The 25608-nt window shown below is 40.8% G+C and overlaps 1 protein-coding gene across 1 annotated transcript in view; it reads right to left on the reverse strand.

Annotated features, from left to right (window-relative positions):
• runx2b (RUNX family transcription factor 2b) overlaps positions 1-25608 on the reverse strand; it is a 47314-nt gene that overhangs the window by 18478 nt on the left and 3228 nt on the right. The window contains 1 exon segment of the mRNA XM_062044930.1: positions 17279-17383. Coding sequence (XP_061900914.1) covers positions 17279-17383 — 105 coding nt within the window.

The following is a 25608-nucleotide window of genomic DNA, read 5'->3' on the forward strand; positions in this document are numbered from 1 at the left end:
ATTGTTTTTAATTCATTTTTTATTTTAGTTTTTACACTTCTTTACTACCATAGAGTGTGTGGTTTTTGTGTAAAATTAAATTTGATAAAATGTTGGTTAATTAAATGCCAAAAAAAAGTATCGGTGTAATACATTTTTGGACAATTTTGACCAGTACTTTAGGTCAAAGCATAATAATTGTGTAAATGTATCAATATGTGCTTTAAGTACATTTTGCTTGTACAAGGTACTTCTTTTGAAACCTTTATTTTGTTAGCACAGTCAGACCGGATGTGGCGCACCGCGCTGTCATTGTAAAGGGGGAAAGTGTGCTCTGCTGTTCTTTTCCTGACGAGTTAAGAGGCGACTCACTTGAGGCTGTTAAAAAAAAAAGAGAGCGCCTCTCAAGTTCGGGTGCTGTTTGTACATTTACATTTATATAGTATCAATGATGTCGTTCACAACAGCACAAGCAGATGAGATGTGCTGTGGGTGTATGGATTGTTCTTGCGAGCGTTAGCTTTGTAATTTAGTTGCTGTTTCAAGTGGCCGCCTCGACATTGTTTAGTTCAGCACGGGACGGAGGGAGTGTTTTACCGATAAATGAGCGCTACCAGACACAATATTTTCCCAAAAAATGTATCTTCTCCTCACAATGACAACATTTCACTCACATTTATGTCAAATTCCCTGATATTCTGCGTTTACCAGAATACCAATTTTGAGAGAGTTGTTAGATGCAAATGAACCTCTCCTCACCACGCCCCCCCACGCTGAGAAAGCATTCACCCACGCCCGGCAGAAATGTGTTATAGTTTTTTAGCTTTCTTGCTTTTATTGTGCACTTTGGACATTGATGACCGCCACCAGCCATCTCATTTGAGTGACTTTCACCAAAACACAAAATCCCAGATGATATAGTGAGATCAGCGTCTCAATCAATCAATCAATCAATCAATCAATCAATCAATCAATTTTTTTTAATTAAATTTTTTTTAAATTTCTTGTGCGGCCCGGTACCAATCGGTTCACGGACCGGTACCAGGCCGCGGCCCGGTGGTTGAGGACCACTGGTCTACATGGTCACATTTCAATCAATCAATCAATGTTTATTTATATAGCCCTAAATCACAAGTGTCTCAAAGGGCTGCACAAGCCACAACGACATCCTCGGTTCAGATCCCACATAAGGGCAAGGAAAAACTCACACTGGTTTGTTTTTGGCACCAAGGAAGGAGGCGAAGATGTGGGCAGACGAAAGTGTGGAAGGAAGCCCGGCTGACATACAGGTTGGAACTATAGGCTGACTAAGGTTAAACTTCTACCAATGCTAGACCCTGGACGTATACATGTGTATATTGACAATACAAACCTTCTATCTTCTATATCATGCAAATAACTCTGCTGCACAACTACTTCGAGTTGTAAAAAATAGAGGCTCAAGGCTATAAACTAAGCTACAGGCTACATTGCAAGAGTAATAGCGGTTTATGTAACTTACTCGTCCATTGCCAAACACAGTAGGCACTGATCTAATTAAAAGTTGTTCTTAGAAAAATAATTATTTATTTTGCCGTAGGACGGTGACACTATTGTTTTACAGTAGAAGGCTAAGCTAGCTACACAACAACTCGAGCTAAGATTGCTAACATATCATCCACACATTTCTAACCTACTGTTATTACTTACTGTTGCTATAAATAGTAGTCACCGAGTCCACCATTAAAATTAGTTTATTGGAAAATCCATCTTCGTACTGGCGCAGGTTTATGAAGCAGGACTTGGCACACACGGAGAGCGACTTCTTCAGAGTTGAAGGCACATTGCCAAAAATTATAAAAGTTAAACATATGGCACTTTCTTACTTCAAATTTGGCTGAAAGTTTGTGTAGCGACTTGTGCTGGTTAAAGCAAACATTAACAACAGAGCATTTTATTCGTGTTGTACCATGGGCATTTTGACAAATGCTCGAAGGATAAATAAAATGGCAGACTAACACAAAGAATTTTGGGTAAGCCTTTATCATATACAGAGATATCCGCGGACGTCTCAGGTCTAAAAAACGTCACAGGACTAAAAAATTCCAAACAGACCGTTTGGAGGAAGGAGAAAGGAAGGCAATATTGTTTTATACATTTCTCTGCAATTCCTCCACGGTTTGATTTCACATTTTCAGGACTTGGCCCTGCGATCCAGGGTCTACCCCACCTTCCGCCCGAATGCAGCTGAGATAGGCTCCAGCACCCCCCGCGACCCCAAAAGGGACAAGCGGTAGAAATGGATGGATGGATGGATTTTCAGGACTTATGCAGATCCCAAATACACATCAGGTTGAAAAAGTTGTTTTTGCCTAATGGTGCCCCTTTAAAGCCTCCATGAGCGTGTCAGTCATCTTTTGGAAAAGCCGCCAATGAAGATTATGAATGGATACACCGTGTTTATAATTTATCTTCTCATCTGGAGCCTCACAGTGGCCGTGTTTTTTTTTTCTCTTAAAGACACAATTAATTATTTGAGAAGACAGATCGGAGAGCTCCAGAGGAAAAAAGTGTGTAACGGGTGACGGCCAGGCGCCCGTCCACCACGGGGGTCTGGTATCAAGGGAGGCGGGTAAGGGACGGAGGGGGGGTTAGGAAGAAATGAGGGTAGATGATAAAACCAGAAATGGAAAAAAAAAAAAAGAGGAAGACGGGGGGAAAAAAGCGAGTAAAGAGTCAAAAAGGAGCCATGCTGACTGATGGAGCGCTGCCAGGCGTCTGTGTGGTCCTTTGCACTCCAGCTTGCAGGAAGCACGCCATGGAAGGGAAGGGGGCACACACACACACACACACACACACACACACACACACACACACACACACACACACACACACACACACACACACACACACACGACAATTCCCAAAGGCGATGCTATTACTTCACGCTAAAAACACATTGGAGATGAATTGAGAGAGAAGCAACCCTAGACACTCTTTATTTCTCTGCGCTGTTCTCACTCTTTGCTCCTCGCTCCGCCCTCAGCCGCTGAACGATTTTGTGTTTGGCGTCGCACACACTTGGCACGTCTTCAAGGGATTCAGACATTCAACTGACTGACTGCCTCTGGAAAAGCCTGAAGGTTCTTTTTGTTTTCAGTCTTCAGCCTCCTCCCTCCTGTCATTGCTCTTGAAGTTTGTGTTGTTTTTATTTTATTTGTCAGGCTCCCATTGTCAAGTTTTTCTTTTTCTTTTGCCATTTTGTTTTACTATTGTTTTAAGGCAGCAAATATGTGTGTGGACTTTTGATTGCAACACCCAGAAAGAAACGATAGTGGCAATAGTCGCTAATTTATAGGTACACAATCTCATACGATCAACGCAGACAACAATCCTGACCGAAGATGCTCACTGTTGAATTAGTTGTTGATTAAATTCATTTTAACTGATATTTGCTGACTTCAATTTGCAGATGTGTTAGTCTGTAATGTTAACCTCATGGTGTCCCACAAAGCCCAATCTTAGATGATCTGCTAATTTTTTATATTTCAGTTTGTATTGCCATGACATTTATCTACAGCATGCGTGACATCAAGTCAAGGATGTTTCGTATTTCATCCTCGACAATCCACAATTGCAACACAATTGGCTTATAAACTGGAATTTCCTCTCTTTGATGCTTAGTCATGAAGATTGCGAAACACTGATGATCTTTTCTTTCACCATGAAATGTTGCACAATACTGTATTTTTTTGTTCTACAAGACTTTATAACAGGCTTCAGATAGATCACCATGAACCTACACAGTTAACAACGGCAACTTTAGTCATTGTGTAAAAGTAGCTTTTCGTGCCTCACTGTGTGTGTGTGTGTGTGTGTGTGTGTGTGTGTGTGTGTGTGTGTGTGTGTGTGTGTATGTCTGTGTGTGTGTGTGTGTGTACATATGGGTTTTGGCACTAGGGCGTCTTTTTGAACCACTAATATGGTCTGCAGGCCCGCAAAGACCCAGAACGTCTTCACCAGACTTGTTAACACTCTGACCAAAACACGACCAAAACCCCTAACCCCTACCACTGACACACAACAGACACGCTTGCGCCACAAAACTAAAGCCTGTGTGACACCGCAACTTTTTTTTGATGTACGGTACCATCAATTAAATTAAATAACTTGGTATTTGCAAAGAGGAAGTCGAGAGCGGGGTAAGGAATGTGTGTGAACGTCACAGCAGCACCTGTGAAGGACACTCCCTGCTTATTAGCTGCAAATGGCGGTTAATGAGGGCTATTAGCTGCACTCCCAATCAGTGCAGGACTAACGACACCGTTAGCACAATCAGACACTCATGCAGCACATTTCAAGAGAGCGCACACACAGACACACATATACACGCACAAGGACACACACACACGCGCACGCACACACCAGCAAACAGTGACAAACCACATGATAACCAAGAGCAATGCAATGTGAGCCAAAAAAAACGAGTTAGCCTCTTGCTAATGACTCAGTGGTCAGAGGTACGCGATTAACTTGATCCCCCTTCCACACGCACACAACACAAACCTTTGTCAATCCGACTGTGAAAATTATTGCGTGAAGTAAGTTTGGCACCGGTTATGAATTCATTTGTGGATCCACGGGTGGTCCCTTTACTTAAAAGAGGAACCTCACTTGTTTTGCAATTGTGCCTATCAATCACAACCATTATGAGAGACAAGAACACACGTCTTTTTTTTTTAGAAATTTAAAGACGATAAAAAAAACGCTTGCAAGATGCGGCTAACGGGAGTCATAGTTGCAGCCTTCAAAGCCCTTTAAAACAACTTCAATACCATCCATTAAATCTATATATAATGTAGCAACAGACACGTTCATAACAATATGCAATATGTACAATATTCACTGTAGTTTGCTCATTCAATGCCACTGGAACTTCTTACCTCAGAGCATTTATTTCTGTTTCAATAGCAGCGCACCTCTGACTTGGGGCAACAAATGTGTGTTCCTACTTCCGGAAACAAACGCGAGTGTGTTCTAATTATGGCAGACTTGGTATCAGAGGACGAAGACGACTATTTTTGGACAAATCAATCAATCAATGTTTATTTATATAGCCCTAAATCACAAGTGTCTCAAAGGGCTGCACAAGCCACAACAACATCCCCGGTTCAGATCCCACATAAGGGCAAGGAACCGGATGCAATGGACGTTGAGTGGGTCTAGCATAATATTGTGAAATGTGGATTCACAACCTTATTATTTTTAACCTGAATATACAGAGGATTAACTGCTGCTTCTAGAAGCGAGCACAAAGAAAGGGTGGAACGTTGGAGCAGACGGAAGCCGAGAGAGTGAGGATGACGTGACGTGACGGTGCAAATGTGGAACTTGGAGCCAAGCTATGCAGACATAAATGGCGTGCTTACCCAAAGTCAACAAGAAAAAACTTCCCCAGCCAGCTGGACCAAAGAGACAACTGCCAATCGGGTGAGTCATTCTAATAATGATCATGATACATGCAGCACATCATGCTTGTTACAGCTACATAAACTGTTGAGCTAGCTGTGTGCAAACAAAACATGAAATGTGGGCTAATACTTTACAGATACTGTAATATGATTGTTTGTTGTTTTTTAGTCAGTACATATTGGTGTCCTATCACATTGTGTTGTGCATTACAAACTTAAAAGCAATTCAGCTGTTGAAGCAAGCGTTTGTCCGTAGCCAGCTTATAACAAATGCCTCAGCATGCCGTCCCAAGACGATGTCTTACTACTAGGGCTGTGAATCATTGGGTGTCCCACGATTCGATTCAATATCGATTCTTGGGGTCACGATTCGATTCAAAATCAATTTGTTTTCAATTCAACACGATTCTCGATTCAAAAACAATTTTTTCCCGATTCAAAAGGATTCTCTATTCATTCAATACATAGGATTTCAGCAGGATCTACCCCAGTCTGCTGACATGCAAGCAGAGTAGTAGATTTTTGTAAAAAGCTTTTATAATTGTAAAGGACAATGTTTTATCAACTGATTGCAATAATGTAAATTTGCTTTAACTATTAAATGAACCAAAAATATGACTTATTTTATCTTTGTGAAAATTTTGGACACAGTGTGTTGTCAAGCTTATGAGATGCGATGCAAGTGTAAGCCACTGTGACACTATTGTTCTTTTTTTTATTTTTATAAATGTCTAATGATAATGTCAATGAGGGATTTTTAATCACTACTATGTTGAAATTGTAACTAATATTGATACTGTTGTTGATAATATTCATTTTTGTTTCACTACTTTTGGTTTGTTCTGTGTCGTGTTTGTGTCTTCTCTATTGCTCTGTTTATTGCTGTTCTGAGTGTTGCTGGGTCGGGTTTGGTTTTGGAATTGTATTGCATTGTTATGGTATTGCTGTGTATTGTTTTGTTGGATTGATTAATAAAAAATAAAAAAATTAAAAAAAAAAAATAAAATAAAATAAAAAATAATAATAAAACTATTTTTTTTAAAAATGAGAATCGATTCTGAGAATTGCGATTCGAATTCGAATCGATTTTTTCCCACACCCCTACTTACTACACTAGAAAAAGAGTTCCTCAGTGTTCTCTTACAATAACAAAGTCGCGGCACCTTGGTTATTATACAGGTTACTGAACGTAAATGAAGTATTGTTGGCAGTTTTTTAAAGCTTTTTTAAAGTGATTTAGCGGCCGAATGAATTGCTCCCATTAGCTGCATTGCTAGCCACCAAAGTGAGACGATTTTTACAAATTAGAATGGAAAAAAATACAAACCTTTTGTCTTCTTGGATTGTGAACAATAGGCAAAATTCCAGAAAAGTGCAGTTCCCTTTTAAGGAGACAACCTCATATGGCCGCCATAAGGCTCATCAAACATCCCGGCAGAGTGAGACATCCATCACCCGAAGCCAAGAACACGAGAAGAAAATGCGCAATAAAAAAAGGGTTGCTTGAGAAGTAATCCATAGTCATCAGTACAGTTAGGCTGGGCGGCGTGACGTGACCATACTCTGTCTACTAATCAACACACTGCCCTGAGTCTAGCTCCACCCTTTTAGTTACCCTGCCACTGCTGTTGATACCTAAAGTGTTAGGGTTCCAGTCGTTGTGTGCTTGGGGAAGACATTTCACCCACCGTGCTCCTGATTGGTTGTGGCTAGCGCCTTGCATGGCGGCTTTAGCCATCAGTGTGTGTATGGGAAAATGTGACGTATACTGTAAAGTGCTTTGGGTATAGTGTAGAGTTGTACGGTATACCGGTATTAGTATAGTACCGCGATACTAATGAATCATATCCGGTACGATACCGCCTCTGTAAAGTACCGGTCCCGCACCCTCCCGCGCCCCTGTCGTCGTCACGTCATATCATTGCTGGTTTACGAGCAGACGATCATGTTTGGCAGCGCACAATCACGGAGTACTTACAAGCAGACACAGTGTGTAGACAGAAAAGGGAGAACGGATGCATTTTGGCTTGAAAACTGACAATAAAGATGAAGCTATAACACTGAAACGCCCTCAGGAAGAGGTGCTTTAAGATATGGCTAGCTAGCTAGCGGCTAACGTCCATCCGTCCATCATAGGCATCCGTCCGTCAGTAGTGACGATGGGTTGCGCCTGGGGGAGTTCATTCTTTCTTGCAGCGGCGGCTGTGGCTGTACAGCCCGACTCTGGAGTGACAGTCTCTGGTGCAGTTGGCGCAGACGTATGGGGAGGGTTCTGACACAGGAGCAGGTCCCGCGTCGCGCAGTTTCCGCTTTTGTCTCCTCGCCTGCAACAAGGAGATGTGCTTCTCCTCGGCACGGCGGGTTCCTGTAGCAACAGTCTGCCTCCAAACGTTGCGGTCTTTTGCAGCTTCCTCCCAGTTGTTGTGGTCGATGCCTGCTTGTTTCATGTCACGTTTGCACACGTCCTTGAAACGCAGTCGGGGGCGACCAAGGGGTCTGGAGCCTGTTGACAGTTCGCCGTACAGGACAGCTCTGGGGAGCCGGCTGGGGTCCATCCTGTGGACATGGCCAAGCCATCTGAGGCGGCGTTGGCTGAGCATGGTGAACAGGCTGGTGGAGTGAGCACGGTCTAGGACTTCCATGTTGGGAACTTTGTCCTGCCATGAGATTCCCAGGATGCGGCGAAGACAGCGCAGGTGGAAGCTGTTTAGCTGTTTCTCATGTCTGGTGTAGGTGGTCCAGGCCTCGCTGCCATACATCAGTGTGCTAATGACGCAGGCTTGATAGACCTGGAGTTTAGTGCGCGTGGATAGCTGGTTGTTCGACCATACTCTTTTGGACAGCCTGGCCATCACTGAGGCGGCTTTCGCAAGACGGGTGGCACGTTCTGTGTCAAGTGACAAGTCACTGGAGATTGCGGATCCAAGGTATGTAAAGGTGTTGACACATTCCAGAGTCTGATTGTCGACGGAGATGGAGAGTGGAGTTTCAGCATCTTGGCCCATGACATTGGTCTTCTTTAGGCTGATGGTGAGACCAAACTCTTTACAGTCAGATGAAAGTCTGTCCATCAGCCTCTGGAGCCCGGACTATGTGTGGGATGCTAGAGCTGCATCATCAGCAAAAAGCATTTCCCTCAGGAGGACACTGGTCACCTTGGTCTTGGAGCGCAAACGGGCAAGGTTGAAAAGTTTCCCATCAGCTCTCGTGTGTAGGGAGACACCTTCAGAACATGTGCCGAAAGCAGTAGACAGAACGACGGAGAAGAAAATTCCAAAGAGGGTTGGTGCAAGAACGCAGCCCTGTTTTACGCCGCTGCGGATTGGAAAGGCCTCTGATGTTCCTCCTTCCCAACAGACGGAACCCTGTGTGTTTTCGTGGAATGATCTTATGACGGCGAGGAGTTTTGGGGGGCAGCCGATCTTTGCAAGCATCTTGAAGAGACCATCTCTGCTGACAAGGTCGAATGCTTTAGTGAGATCAACAAAGGCGAGATACAAGGGTCTCCTCTGTTCCCGGCACTTCTCCTGCAGCTGCCGAAGGGTGCAAATCATGTCCACTGTGGATCTTGCTGCCTTAAAGCCACATTGTGACTCAGGGTAGACACGTTCTGCAAGGAGGTGGAGTCTAGCAAGGGCGACACGAGCGAAGACTTTCCCCACGATGTTAAGCAGGGAGATGCCGCGGTAATTATTACAGTCACTACGGTCTCCCTTGTTCTTGTACAGTGTGACAATCTTGGAGTCACGCAGATCCTGGGGGACGGCTCCATCCTTCCAACAGAGGCAGAGGAGATCATGAAGGTGCGGCAGTAAGGAAGGTTTCCCAAGCTTTATGACATCAGGTGTTATCCCGTCAGCACCTGGGGCCTTGCCGCATGTGAGGTTGTCAATAGCTTTGCTGAGCTCTTCCTGCGTGGGTTCCTTGTCAAGCTCCTTCATAACAGGCAGGTTTGCAACTCCACTCAGACCCTCCTCTGACACAATGCTCTCAGTGGCATATAACTCTGTGTAGTGTTCAGCCCATCTTCCCATCTGCTTGTTGCGGTCAGTGATGACTTCACCAGACTTGGCTTTCAGTGGTGCGGTTTTCTTGATGGACGGGCCGGTTGCTTGCTTTATCCCCTCATACATGCCCCTGATATCTCCCGTGTCCGAGGCCCTTTGTATGTTGGAGGAGAGCTCGAGCCAGTAGTTGTTGGCACAGCTACGTGCCGTTCGCTGGGCTTCGCTCTTGGCCTTTCTCAAGGCGTCAAGGTTCCTCTGTGAGGGGTTTCCCTTGTGCCTGAGGAAAGCGGTACGCTTTGCCTCTATAACTGGCTCCATCACTGCAGCACTAGCCTCAAACCAGTCTGCATTTCTTTTCGTTCTCTTCCCATATGTTGCAATGGCTTGGTCGTAGATGGTATCACGCAAGCATTTCCATTTGTCCACAGCACTTTGCCTGATTGATGGTCCACAGAGTGCTTGGTCAAGGGAGGTGAGGAAGCGTTGTGTGACAGCCAGGTTGGTATAACGACTGGCATTGATACGTGGACGGGCCTTCTGCTTGGTGTAATAGATCTGTTTTGGTCGAAGCTTGACCTTGCTGAGGACTAGTGAATGGTCCGTGTCGCAGTCAGCACTGTGAAACGTCCTTGTGAGAAGCACGCTGTTAAGGGCCTCTCGCCTCGTGATGATGAGGTCGAGCTGGTGCCAATGTTTAGATCTGGGGTGTCTCCAGGATACCCGGTGCAGAGGCTTAGTCTGGAAGAAGGTGTTCGTGATACAGAGCTTGCGGTAGCAGCACAGCTCTAGCAGACGTTGTCCATTTTCGTTCATGCTCCCCACTCCAAAATGACCAAGGCAGTCTGGCCAGGATTTGTGGTCAGCACCTACCCTGGCATTGAAGTCTCCCAGAAGGAGCAGATGCTCATTTTTCGGGATGGTGTTGACAGCCGCGTCAAGTTCCTCATAGAACTTGTCTTTTGACTCTGGTGGTGAGCAGAGGGTCGGGGCATAAGCACACAACAGGTTTGCTGGTCCGCTGCTGGTAGAAAGGCGGATTACAAGGATCCGCTCAGAGCCTTCGGTCGGTGGGTCCATCATGGGAAGCAGAGTGTTTTTCACTGCAAATCCCACACCATATTCCCGGGATTCCTCTGCACTCTTTCCCTGCCAGAAGAAAGTATAGTGTTTTTCCTTCAGAGAGCCAAAGCCAGCAAGACGTGTCTCTTGGAGCGCAGCAATGTCGACATTAAGTCGGTGGAGCTCACGGTCAATGATAGCGGTCTTGCGCGAGTCGCCAATGAGATCAAGGCTGTCCAAGAGCCCTGTGCGCATTGTTCTGACATTCCAGCTTGATACTCGAAGAGCTGGTATCTTCGTTTTCTTTCTCTCAGTTTTCGCTTTTTTTCTGATCATCTTTGGTGCAATTGTTGACGTTTGCTAGCCGTGCTTTACCCTATTCCCCGCCAGGATGATGTGGCGGGTTGACACCTAATTGACCGGGGGCTGCCCGGCTTGAGGCGGGCGGTGGCTAATCATTAGTCAATGATTCCTCCCACCGTCGAAGCTGGCGCCAAACGGGTGGAACTTAAGACTGCCAGCTTCCGTGTTGTTTCCTCCCTTTAGAGGGGAGGCTGGAGTGACCTCTCCGTGGCGCAAGCCTGGGCAGAAAATATGGAGATCTTGGGTTGCCCAGACATCAAGATCCCCCTCTCGGCCGTGACGATGTGGCCCAGAGGAAAGCAATGCAATACATCTGGCATCGACTTGGCTGCAGGAGCTGCCAGCAGGGGGTCAGCAATGACACCCAGCCGCCTCAGGGGCTCCACTCCTGATTTTCTGTCTGGGTTTACTCCCATAGCCTTTCCTTCTCCCAAAGGTACCACAAGGCAGCGGGTGGGGGGGCAGGGGGAGATGACGACTATTCGACCCATAGATGGGGCAGTGGTTGGCGGATGCCAGGGCGTGTCCACACACCGGTGGGCCTGCACACCTCGCCTCTAGGGCCCACTGCTGCTCCGAGATCCCCTACAGTTTAGCCTGAGACCGCGAGGTCCCAGTTACCGTGTGTGGCCGCGAGGAGGCACTGTAGGAGTCTTGGTGGTGGAGAGGCTGTGTACCAGCAGGAGGAGACTTATGCACTCGGCTCCTCTTTTCACCCACCCAGGGGCTAGCTGGCGGCGATAGCTGTAAGCAGAGAGTAGCAAGCAGGGGCAGCATGCAGCATGCACTAACTACAAGCACTTCTGCCACAAATCTAACGCACTGACGCATCACACGCACCCTGTGCGCGAGCACTCACACACATCCGTCCATAGCTACTTCTAAATCACTAATCCTCGCCTCCATGGCGACAAATAAAGTATGTTTCTTACAAGTATCATCCCTGCAGGACAATGAATAGCTAAAAATGCTTCACTACACACCGTAGCTCACCGGCGTCAAAATGTAAACAAACGCCATTGGTGGATCTGCACCTAACATCCACTGTAATGATACCAAGTACAATAGAGTATCGAGTCGATACTACTATGATAACATCGATATTTTTTGGCATCACAACATCTTCTTTCGTTTTTTTTAAATTCATATTATGTTAATAAACTCAGGAACTATGTCCCTGGACACATGAGGACTTTGAATATGACCAATGTATGATCCTGTAACGACTTGGTATCGGATTGATACCCACATTTGTGATATCATTCAAATGTAAAGTATTCAAACAACAGAAGAATAAATTATTATTAAATTTTAACAGAAGTGTAGTACATGTAGTACATGTTAAAAAAAGAAAGTAAGCAGATATTAACAGTAAATTAACAAGTGGATTAATAATTAATTTTGTACCACTTGTCCTTAATAATAATAAAATGGAAAATGACACAATATGTTACTGCATATGTAAGCAGACTAAATTAGGAACCTTTGTTTGCTTTCTTACAACTAAAAGACAAGTTGTCTAATATGTTCATTATTTTATTTAAGGACAAACTTACAATAAGAAACATATATTTAATGTACCGTAAGATTTTTTGTTAAAATAAAGCCAATAATGCAATTTTTTGTCGTCCCCTTTGTTTAGAAAAGTACCGAAAAGTACCGAAAAGTATCAAAATAATTTTGGTACCAGTATCGGTACCAAAATATTTGTATCGGGACAACACTAGCATAGTGCAAAGGTACCAAAAAGTGGTACACTCGAGATCATTTATTTTGGTGCCTTACACAACAAATGTTTACAAATAATATGTACTAACTGAAAGGGATTTGGTCACTTTTATGGCACTGAGACAGGTTTCTGTACTTGAAATCAGGATGAGGGTTATGAGGGCGGAGCTTAAAGACCTGGCTGAGTAAAATTATGCCAGCGATGTCATCCTGACCACACAGCAGCGTGATTTGTGATGGCGTAGCATGCATGGGGACACCAAGTCGCTCTCTTATGCGAAATAAAAGGATGAACGTGGGAAAAAAAAGAACATGTTTTGTTCCTCGTTTAAAAAAATAGCCGCCGAACAAGCAACCTTTGCAGACGAGAACAACAGATGCTGTTAAAAGCGGGCCAGAACCTGCTCACCTAATAGCGAGCTGGACATGAATAGCGACGTTGTCTGAGTCTCATCTGTTTGCCACCAAACAAGCAACTTATTTGAAAAAAAAAAAAGTCATGTGACGTGCGACGGCAGATGCACAGGAAATGCTTTTGATCAAACCCAGCGTCTAGCGAGTGTGTGCGAGTGTTTTCTTGGCACCGCCCGCAGCTTTTCCAAGCAGAGGGGAATGATGCTGCTTTTAATCCCAGTGTCTCGCGGCTCCGCTCTGTCCTGCTGCCACATGTGAGGGCGCTTGTTTGTGACGCCATATTGTTCACTTTTTTTTTTTTTTTTTAAATAGAATTTTAGTTAAACAAGGAGGAGGCAAACAGCTGCTTGCCAGACCAGTTGGCACTGACGGCTAAAGTATAGTAAAGTTTTATATGGCCCATTCAAACGAGCTGATGCTAGCACTCTCAGGAATATTCCGGCTCAATTTGGGTCTCTGGTTCATGAGAGGTCAAGTTGATTTAAAGCACCACAATTTAATTATTGTAGAAAATATATTTTTGTTTGTTTGTCTGAGGTGCGGCACTTTCCAAATGGATGGTGGGGCGTCAATTAAAGTGGAGGAACATGAGAAAATACAGTAAAATTGTTAATGGATGATAATTTGTCAAAGAGCCCCTTTTATACAATGGGGACTTTTCGCAGTAATATATGTTCCGGTTTATGACCACCAAATGTGAGAAAAAATCTATCATCTCCGTTACTTTTTCACAGTGGTGTGCCGTCAGGGCCAGCAAGGCCTTCTCTGCTGGCCTAACATAACCAGAAATCATGATCATAGTTAAAGATAAAAGTATTTTTTATTTACTTTCCCTAAATATCTAAAAGTATTCATATTATTTTCATGTCATATTATGCTCCTTCCAGCGCTGTTGTTTTTAGTTTATAGAGTTTTTATCCAATCAGAATTCAGTTAGCTTGCGCAGTAACCCCATGAGGGATGTTTTTGATGAGCACCTTGTGGGGTAAACTGTAATAACTCAGCCAACACGCCTCGTCTGCATCTTTTATGATTAGACAAGACAACCCATATATTTTCAAGACCATTTTCAAGAAGGATATTTAAAGACAAACTAGGTCTTGTGAGACCATGTCGGCCAAGATGAAGCTCGAATGGGTTCTACAGATTGTGAGTTCAGATATTTTATTTCTTTATCTTTTCACGTTTAATATGTTTTTTGCAATTTTAATTTTGACAATACCACATTAGATATGTTTTAATTGCTGATGAGGGTTTATTGATTTTTAAATGCGCCAGAAAATAACCCGTTATGTAGTGCGCAAATGTGTTTCTGTATAGTATTTCTCCAGCAATGGTAATGTGGGGACATAAATTAAGGTATTTTCACTGCAAAAACTGAAATCTAAGTAAGATTAAATATCTCAAATAAGAGTGATATATGCTTATTTTCTGTCTGATAAGAATTATTCTCTCTAAGAAGATTTTATGTTAGTGTTTTACTTGTTTTGGTCCTAAATTATCTCAGTAAGATATTACAGCTTGTAGCTGAGATTTTATGACCGATATTGAGTAAAACATGCTTGAAACTAGAATATCAACTGTTGCAAAGCTGTGTCATCAACACTCACAAGTATAAAATTATTTTTTTAAAGTAATAATTTCTTATTTCAAGCATGACAAAAAAAATCATGACTTTGACACAATTTTGTCACATAATTAAAACGGATGGACTTTGCTGTTTTATTTTCAATGAAACAATAGAAAATACGTACTCATAAAGTAGTACAGTTGGCACAGTACAGTAAACTGACAGTTAATATGTAAACATTTAACATGTGACATTTCTAACAATTTTGAACAGAAATAGTTCATGCACATTCAGATTAATTCTTGAAAATTACAATTCAAAAAATTTTGGCCGGCGGCCGGGCTGTATATATGCGCACTAATTGACTGAAAAAGCACGCACTCGGCGCGATGATGTCATGTTATCGATGGAAAAATGCATTTTTAGATCATATGATTTGCCTGAGCGGCTAGGAGACCCCGAGAGTAACAAGCCTTGTTGCCTTTCCATTAAGAACAATACATTTGTTTTTAGTATAAGTTTTCTGGTTTCAAGAAATGTAATGCCGAGCGCATATCATTATGTCAAGATAATGGCACTAGCATTTACTTAATTTAAGAATATTTTTCAACATATTGAGCAAAAAGGTCTCTCTTTTTTTTCTACCAAGAAAAGTGCACTTGTTATTAGTGAGAATATGCTTATTTTAAGGTATTTTTGGGTTCATTGAAGTTAGATAATTTTACTTGTTTTGGAAAGTCTTGACAAGCCAAATTTTCTTGTTCAATTGGCAGATAATTTTGCTTAGTTCAAATAAAATACCCCAAATGTTTTTTTTTTTTTTTCTTGTTTTTGAACACTGACTTTTTGGAGTGCTGAGAGGTAATCATTAAAGTCGGACATCACGGAAGGCCTAGGTGGGAAACGCACGGCCTGTCCCTGCTTTTTTACTATTACGAAAAGAAACGCTCAAGCACTTGCTTTAGAAGTTGCGGCTCGTCATGAAGGCAAAGCCTCCTTCCTCTTTCCTCAGGGATGTGAAACTGCCTCTGACCCGACACTAGGTAGATGAGCCTACTCACTACACATTTTAGAATGCAGCCTGCAGCTCTGCCAACTATCCATTAGTCAGCTACGGACATGGTATGTTGTTGTTCTTCAGCTATAATGCTAACCGAGCACGATGTTACGATTAAAGTGTGAGTGTAATGTTTGCATGTAGCTCACCTAGCTATGCTAGTGTTGCTAACGTTTGTGTCATCCAATCACACGCCAATGTGACATTATCTCAAGTGATATATGGCATATATTAAAGTATTTTGGACAATACGTTTGTTTTTTTGCGTATTCCTTTTGTTAGAATTTGGGAACAAATGTCCACTGCAGAGGACGCTGGTTCTTAGGGGGAGAGACACTGTAACTCTACACTTGTAATAGATTCCATAGATTACATAAAACAACATCAAGGAGTAGGACAGGAGGACGTAAACGTTAGCAACACTAGCATATAGCTTCAGTAAGTAAGCTCCATGCTAACATTACACGCACATTTGAACTGCAGCATCAAGCTTGGTTAGCCTGTTAGCTGAAGAAACCTACGTGGTCAAGCCTACACCTCCCACATCTGTAGCTGTCTGACAAAAAATTGCAGAGCTCTGGTTTACATTTCAAGGCTTGAAGTGAAGCCTTCTTCTTGTTTATTTTTTTTTACATAGTGGAAGCGTATATATGTCCGCCCTGAGATCTGTAGGTCGTGAGTTCAAACCCCGGCCGAGTCATACCAAAGACTATAAAAATGGGACCCAATACCTCCCTGCTTGGCACTCAGCATCACGTGTTGGAATTGGGGGGTAAATCACCAAAATTATTCCCGAGCATGGCCACCGCTGCTGCTTACTGCTCCCCTCACCTCCCAGGGGGTGAACATGAGATGGGTCCAATGCAGAGGGTAATTTCACCACACCTAGTGTGTGTGTGACTATCAGTGGTACTTTAACTTTAACTTTAACACTAGGGTTGTACGGTATACCAGTATTAGTATAGTACCGCGATACTAATGAATCATAATCTGTACTATACCGCCTCTGAAAAGTACCGGTCTTTGATACCCAAATTTGTGGTATCATCCAAAACTAATGTAAAGTATCAAACAACAGAAGAATAAGTGATTATTACATTTTAACATGTTAAAGGAGAAAGTAAGCAGATATTAACAGTAAATGAACAAGTAGATTAATATTTCATTTTCTACCACTTGTCCTTAATAATTTTGACAAAATAATAGAATGGAAAATGACACAATATGTTATACGTCAGCAGCTAAATTAGGAGCCTTTGTTTGCTTACTTACTACTAAAAGACAAGTTGTCTTGTATGTTCACTATTCTATTTAAGGACAAACTTGCAATAAGAAACATATGTTTAATGTACCCTAAGATTTTTTCTTAAAATAAAGCCAATAATGCAGTTTTTTGTGGTCCCCTTTATTTAGAAAAGTATCGAAAAGTGTTGAAATAATTTTGGTACCGGGACCGGTACAAAATGTTGGTATCGTTACAACACTAATACACACAGAGACACAGCGCATTAAAGCTACAGATCCAAAATAATGTGGTCCAAACACTGAGACTTATTTAAAATTGTTGAAAATGATAGCGACGTTTGTATGAGGTGTTATGTTTTGATGCGAGTATGACAAATTCCAAGTGTCTGTGTATTGCGGTACTCACGCCGGGGCTCCCGCGGTCCATCCACGGTGACCTTAATGGCTCTGTGGTAAGTGGCCACTTGCGGCGGGTTGGTGAATACTGTGATTGTCAGCGTGAAGCTCTTGCCTGCGAAGACATCAAAACCACATCAATTGACACGGCGTTTGCAGAGACAACGCGACACATTCACGGCCCCAAAAGCGTCCCGCAGTCACAAGTGTGCTTGCGGTGCCACAATAGCCAGTGCAAACCGAGCGGGGGCGGATTGAGGAGGATTAACGGCGGACAACGCTGGCTTGTGTGAGAGGGTCTATTTAGGTTGGCTGGCACGCTCTAAGTGGAGCCTGGACTGCAGGAGACAGTGTGGCGTTATGTAGACTCTCTGCAGCGTGAGTGGGCGACAGGCATTTTAATAGTCACTTCCTCTCGCCATAATCCCCGGCAAGCGCTGCCTGGGAGATGAGAGTGTGTGAGTGTGTCCATGTGTGTGTGAGCTCCCATGGGCATGCCCACGGAATGCCGTGAATCAGAGCGCCAGGTCAGCAGCACCATGAACAGTAAAAAGGTATGTGTCATGTCACCGTGGCAACCAGCAGCGAAACAGGAAATGGGGAGGGGGGGGTAGATGCGTCGACTCATCGCAGCAGCTGTCCGTCCGCACGTGGGCGTCCTCCACGCTGACTGTAAACATGAGGACAGATGCAACAGGTGTCCTGCACGGCGGCCATGAGGAGGACGCTAAAATCTAAAACTGAAGCGTGATGTCGTCCTAAAACACCTCAGTGTGAGCAACTTTAAGCCAATCAGCAAGCCGAAGAAAGACATTTGTGGAAGAGCAAAAACAAACAACCAGGAGGTATTTCTGCTGCTGTTGATAAAAATAGTAATTTAAAATAACATAACAGTTGACCAACAACTAAATTACATTCTAGTCCTGCAGGTAGTGCTATTAACAGCCTTTTCGGCTTTGTGATGATAACCACAGAACAGGAAGTAGCACTTATAGGGCCTGGCTGCTTAACGACATATTGTCATTTGTACAACAGGTTAAAAATGTTGAAATGCTACCTAAAAAAAACACATGTTCATGTAATTAAGGATTTGGAGAGTGACAGTTTGACACCTGAACAGATTAATACAAAACTCAAAACCAGTGAAGTTGGCATGTTGTGTAATTCGTAAATAAAAACAGGATACAATGATTTGCAAATCTTTTTCAACTTATATTCAATTGAATAGACTGCAAAGACAAGATACTTAATGTTCGAACTGAGAAGCGTATTATTTTTAAAAAAATAATCATTCACTTAGAATTTAATGGCAGCAACACAATGCAAAAAAAGTTTGCACAGGGGCATTTTTACCACTGTGTTACATGGCCTTTCCTTTTAACTACACTCAGTAAACGTTTGCAAGAGATTAAATTTGGGAACTGAGGAGACCAATTTTTTAAGCTTTTCAGGTTGGAATTCTTTCCCATTCTTGCTTGATGTACATCTTAAATTGTTCAACAGTCTGGGGTCTCTGTTGTGGTATTTTAGGCTTCATATTGCGCCACACATTTTCAATGGGAGACAGGTCTGGACTACAGGCAGGCCAGTCTAGTACCCGCACTCTTTTACTATGAAGCCACGTTGATGTAACACGTGGCTTGGCATTGTCTTGCTGAAACAAGCAGGGGCGTCCATGATAACGTTGCTTGGACGGCAACATATGTTGCTCCAAAACCTGTATGAGACCTTTCAGCATTAATGGTGCCTTCACAGATGTGTAAGTTACCCATGCCTTGGGCACTAATAGACTTAGACTTAGACTTAGACAAACTTTAATGATCCACAAGGGAAATACACCCCCATACCATCACAGATGCTGACTTTTCAACTTTGCGCCTATAACAATCCGGATGGTTCTTTTCCTCTTTGGTCCGTAGGACACGACGTCCACAGTTTCCAAAAACAATTTGAAATGTGGACTGTCAGACCACAGAACAATTTTACAATTTGCATCAGTCCATCTTAGATGAGCTCGGCCCCAGCGAAACCGGCAGTGTTTCTGAGTGTTGTTGATAAATGGATTTCGCTTTGCATAGTAGAGTTTTAACTTGCACTTACAGATGTAGCGACAAACTGTAGTTACTGACAGTGGTTTTCTGAAGTGTTCCTGACCCCATGTGGTGATATCCTTTACACACTGATGTCGCTTTTTGATGCAGTACTGCCTGGGAGATCGAAGGTCCGTAATATAATTGCTTGAACGTTTTGATGATATTATAGACCCTACATGGTGAAATCCCTAAATTCCTTGCAATAGCTCGTTGAGAAATGTTGTTCTTAAACTGTTCGACAAATTGCTCACGCATTTGTTCACAAAGTGGTGACTCTCTCCCCATCCTTGTTTGTGAATGACTGAGCATTTCATGGAAGCTGCTTTTATACCCAATCAAGGCACCCACCTGTTCCCAATTAGCCTGTCCACCTGTGGGATGTTCCAAATAAGCGTTTGATGAGCATTCCTGAACTTTTTTGCCACTTGTGCCAGCTTTTTTTAAACATGTTGAAGGCATCAAATTCCAAATGAGCTAATATTTGCAAAACATAACAAAGTTTTCCAGTTTGGACATTAAGTATCTTGTATTTGCAGTCTATTAAATTGAATATAGGTTGAAAAGGATTTGCAAACCATTGTATTCTGTTTTTATTTACGATTTACACAACGTGCCAACTTCACTGGTTTTGGGGTTTGTAAATGCAAACCCATTTGACAACGTGAAGTTGTCAGACTCGTCCTAATGATGCTATCCACTTATGCTAAGCTAGCCATGCTATCAATCATGCCTCTGTGCTGTGTCATCATCACCATCCCTCCTTCCTAGCCAGGTATTCATTTCAGACACCCGTAGTCTGATCTCCCCGGGAGCTCCCATGTCACTTCCTGTCGCTAGATTCTGTGTCACGACGATGCGTCTCCGCAGCAGCGGGCCAAACACTAACTCTCCTCCTCATCCCTCTTGTTCCCTTCTCTGCCACGAGGGATAGACGAGACAAAACTACAGGTCCTACTCTCTTCTTACAGAGCACACCTTTAAAAATACATGAAAGGCATTTTGAACAGGCATGGGAACGTGACAAAGGTGCTGCACGTTTGCTCGCCTGCAAGGACTGTGGTCGCGTCAGGTCATCATTAAATTATTCCTTTCAGCAAAGCTGTTATGTTGTCTTGGCTGATACACGGGGAACTTTGCAGAGGGGTGGGGCACGGACTGCATTCTAATGTGGACGGAGAAAACCTTCTGTGTACACATACCATAATACATGTGTTCTCCTACTGATATATTTGTACAGTATATATTAATGTTTTAACATGTTGTGTATAAAACTGTGTTTTCAATATAAGAACAAGTACTTCCCCCTCAGGCCACACCAACTTCATTCAGCAAAGACACAGGTTGCTATTTTTTAAGTATTTAACAAAGCGCAGGACGATTAGTGAAGGCATTTTTAAGGGCTAACGGATGTCAATTAGGTCATGACTGCAACCACAGAGTCAGGTTAGCCATTAAAACCTACTACACAGATTACAGTGTCAAATATGCTTTGATGAGACGTTGTGATGAGTGAGTACACCCCAGATCCCACCTCACTCCTACCCACTTCTCTAAAGTGGGCTGGCTCAAGGTGGAGGACAGAGTTAAACAACTTGCACTGAGCCTAGTCTATAAAATCCGCTACACCTCCCTGATACCGAAGTACATGACAAACTACTTCTTTAATGTAAATGACCGCCATAACCACAACACCAGGGGGAGCTCCACTAACCACGTTACACCCAGATTCCGAACTAACAAAGGTCTTAACTCATTCTCTTTCTATGCCACATCAATGTGGAATGCGATCCCAACAGGTATAAAAGAAGGGCATCTCTATCCTCCTTCAAAACCGCAATAAAAGTTCACCTCCAGGCAGCTACAACCCTAAACTAACACCCTCCCCGGATTGCTAATAATCAAATGTAAACAATCAAATGCAGATACTTTTTCTTTTTCTTATGCCTTCTGATCTCTCTCTCTCTCTCTCTCTCTCTCTCTCTCTCTCTCTCTCTCTCTCTCTCTCTCTCTCTCTCTCTCTCTCTCTCTCTCTCTCTCTCTCTCTCTCTCTATGTCCACTACTTGATGTCCATATCCTCCCCTCCCCCTCCACACCCCTGATTGTAAATAATGTAAATAATTCAATGTGATTATCTTATGTGATGACTGTATGATGATGATAGTATATATGATAGTATATATCTGTATCATGAATCAATTTAAGTGGACCACGACTTAAACAAGTTGAAAAACTTATTCGGGTGTTACCATTTAGTGGTCAATTGTACGGAATATGTACTTCACTGTGCAACCTACTAATAAAAGTCTCAATCAATCAATCAATGTCTGTTAACCTCCCTATCGCGACTTACATCAAAATAATTGTGTAAAACATTTGCCAAAAAAAAACATTATTAATTCATTTGCACCCACATTGTATTACTACAGTACATTTGCATATATAAAAGTATTTTTCTTTTACATACTATTGTGATTAATACAGTGAATTTGCACAAATCCATCCATTTGGGTAAAAGGCGTATACACCTTGAACAAGTCAATTTGCAAAAATATATACAGTACGTAATTTTTTTTTTTTACATATCTGCACATATACATTTATTTTTATTATATTTTCACATATCCATTGTTTAATACATTTGCACATACACAGTTTTAATACATGTTCATGCATCATTTTTTTTATAAATTTACAAATCAAGAATATTTGAAATGCATTTTCACATATACATTTATTTTCTAATACACTAATCAACAAATATTTTTTTTCTAAATTTATTTGCCTATATACATGTATTTTAAAAATATTTGCACCTATGAATTATGTTTAATACATTTTTACAAATAAATTATTTCTTAATACATTTCCACACAAAAATATTTGAAATACAGTTTTACATATTGCTCGCTAGTGTTACCATATCTGAGGTATTGTACAGAAATATAGGGAAATAATTACAAATGTACACTTCATTCACTAATCGTGTTACAAAAAAGATCAGTTAAAATAATACATAATTTTGGATATAGAGAAAATTCAAAACCTTTATTCATTGAATCGAAAATACTGAAATTCCACGACATAGTGAATTTGCAAACAGCTAAAATTATTCACAAAGCAAACTACAATCTGCTACCCAAAAATATACAACAATTCTTCTCAATAAGAGAGGAGAAATATAATGTTAGAAAAAAAATTAATTTAAAACATTTGTATGCACGTACAACACATAAAACATTCAGTATATCAATATGTAGAATAAATTAAGGCATGGATTAAGTTAATTATAATTCATTATTTTAATGATGTTGGATCTGTGTTGTTGTTGTTATTGTTGTTGTTGTTGTTGTTGTTGTTGTTGTTGTTGTTGTTGTTGGGGACAAGTGTTGTAAATTAGGGTTAGGGCTTTGGCTACAAACACTATGATGCATACATTGGATAACTGTTTCAGATGTCTATGTTTTTGTATCTCTCCCTATTTCAAATAAACCTCTATAATAATAATAAAAGCAAAGAAATCAAACAATGTACTAATATAATCCACTTCAAGAAACTCTTCAAACTTAAAGTATTTACAAAGTACAAAGAAGAAGAACCATGAAAAACATTCTGAATTTATTTCACCATCCATTTATTTTGTAGATAATCTTATTTATCTCACTATATGAAATATAATTTACCTCACTAATAATTATTAATTTATTTAATTTTCATGGTATAACTTATGGAGTATATTGTGAATAAATTGAGAACAGGAAGTGAACAAAAGTTTTAGCAACTGCTATGTAAAGGAAAAGGTTTAAATAGGATTAAATAAACTCTGCTTCTTCCTACTCCATTTCGAACATGTTGAATAGAGAAACTGGAAATTGTGATGTATCATGTTGTATGCATACATGTTCGAAATATACACAAACTCAACTCAACTCAACATGTTTAACTATTTAATACATTTGCACATGTAAATGTATTGTTTTGGATATATTTGCACATATGAATTTATTTTAGTTTTATACATTTAAATACATTTAAACTAGGGCTGTCAAATGATGTTTTTTTTAAATAAATCAGATTAATCCCATTTTGGTATTTGAATTAATAATGATTAATTCCAGGTGATTACTTTCTTGCATAATTAAAATTCGCTTAAGAAAAGATCTCAATAATTGTACCAAAATGCAATTTTATTGTCAGAATTTCATCCAGGGACATTTTTAATTATTTAACTTGAATGCATGTCATTTATTTGCACAAAAAATAGAAACAGGTTCATAGCTTGTGCTGCTAAAATAAACTGCATGTTTAATCCAAGTGTGTTCATGATTAATGCAACATTGTTGTGATTAATCACACAAGTTAACTCGATAGTTTTGACAACCCTAATTTAAACATAAACATTTAATTACAATTATATTTGCCTGAGTGCAGCTGGGATAGGCTCCAGCACCCCCACAACCCTGAAAGGGACAAGCGGTAGAAAATGGATGGATAATTGCACTTATAAAAGATGTTATAATATATATAATACATTTGCACATACACATCTATTGTTAAATGCACTTAAACATAAAACAATATTTTTCTAACTACACTTGCTTGTAAACATTCATTTTTTGTAATTCATTTGTATATCTAATGTATTTATTTAAATACATGTACACATATGTCACTATAATGCATATTGTAAGTCATAGACACAAAACATACTGTGTGCTAGGGTTGTACGATGTACTGGTATTAGTATAGTACCGGGATACTAATGAACCATATTCGGTACTATACCGCCTCTGAAAAGTACCGGTTCACCCAAATTTGTGGTATCATCCAAAACTAATGAATAGTATCAAACAACAGAAGAATAAGTGGTTATTACATTTTAACAGAAGTGTAGATAGAACATGTTAAAAGAGAAAGTAAATAGATATTAACAGTAAGTGAACAAGTAGATTAATAATTCATTTTCTACCACTTGCCGGTACCGGTACTAAAATATTGTTATCGGGACAACACTACTGTGTGCTAAATCATTCTTACGTCATTTGTGGTTTAGTTTTATGAATAAAGAAGTACTGCCATTTGTATTTCACCTGAATAAAATAAAAATGTGACATCCATTGTTGCATGTGATCCGAGTGTGAGCATGTTTTTTTTTTATCTCGTTTGAACTGTATTGTAATCATTTTGGTCAAAAAAATCATTACATGAAGTGTCCATAACATTTCATCAATTCATTTATTTGATGATAGCTAAAACCAACGCAACAGAGGAGAAAATATGCCGTTAAAAATATTTAAATTAGCTGTGTGTTACGGGTTCCAAAGTAAATATTTTGCAATAGCTGTGATGTGAGACTGTGTTTAATTTTGTGTTTGGAACCCTTGGCCTACATCAGGGGTGTCCAAAGTGCAGCCCGGGGACCATTTGCAGCCCGCAGCTAATTGTTTAGCGGCCCGCCACACATTCTGGAAATGCTATTGCAAAAATTAAAAATAAACATTAAAAAAAGTGGAATGAGGTGAAATCTAAAGAGGAAAAGTTGCAATGTTGACACAAAGCATCCACGCAGGCTGTTTGTTTTTCTTTTGTCTTTCCTTATTTTGCTTATTTTGCAATTGTTCAAAAAACAAACAAAAAAACAATTTTTAATTCAATGTTATAATCAATTATTGACCTATTCAAGGCTCCAAATACTTCAAATATTTCGCTTTAAAATGTTTTATGTGGAAAATATTGCATATATTGTGAGGTTGCCATATAAAAACAATGTTTTCTTTGACATAAGAGCATAAAACAAACAGGACAGATATATCTGAAGTTGATCTCGTAATTTAAGTGTTGAAAGTAAAACAAATATATGATAAAAATGTATCACTATATGAGTAGGGGACCTTTTGGATCCCAAATATATTTAATGAGATTTTATTTATCTTTTCACTGTGATTGATCAAAAATAATAATGAATTAAAATCAATGGTGTCCTGCATTATTGATCTTTTTAGGGTTTCAATTACTTCACATCAAACATTGCTTTCTGAATGTTTTGGGCGGTGGGGAAAATACTGCATATTTCAGTTTTACTATAAAAAACAAAGTTGTCTTTGACAGAAAAGCCATAAAACCTTTTTTTTTAACGTTATATCAACCTGAAGTTGATATAGAGATTTACTGTAAGCGCTTAAATAAATAAAAATAATAATAATTTGACTTATTTTTAACATTTTAATGACTGAGACCCTTTATATTTAT

This window comes from Entelurus aequoreus, linkage group LG04 (assembly GCF_033978785.1).
Source record: "Entelurus aequoreus isolate RoL-2023_Sb linkage group LG04, RoL_Eaeq_v1.1, whole genome shotgun sequence".
NCBI lineage: Eukaryota > Metazoa > Chordata > Actinopteri > Syngnathiformes > Syngnathidae > Entelurus > Entelurus aequoreus.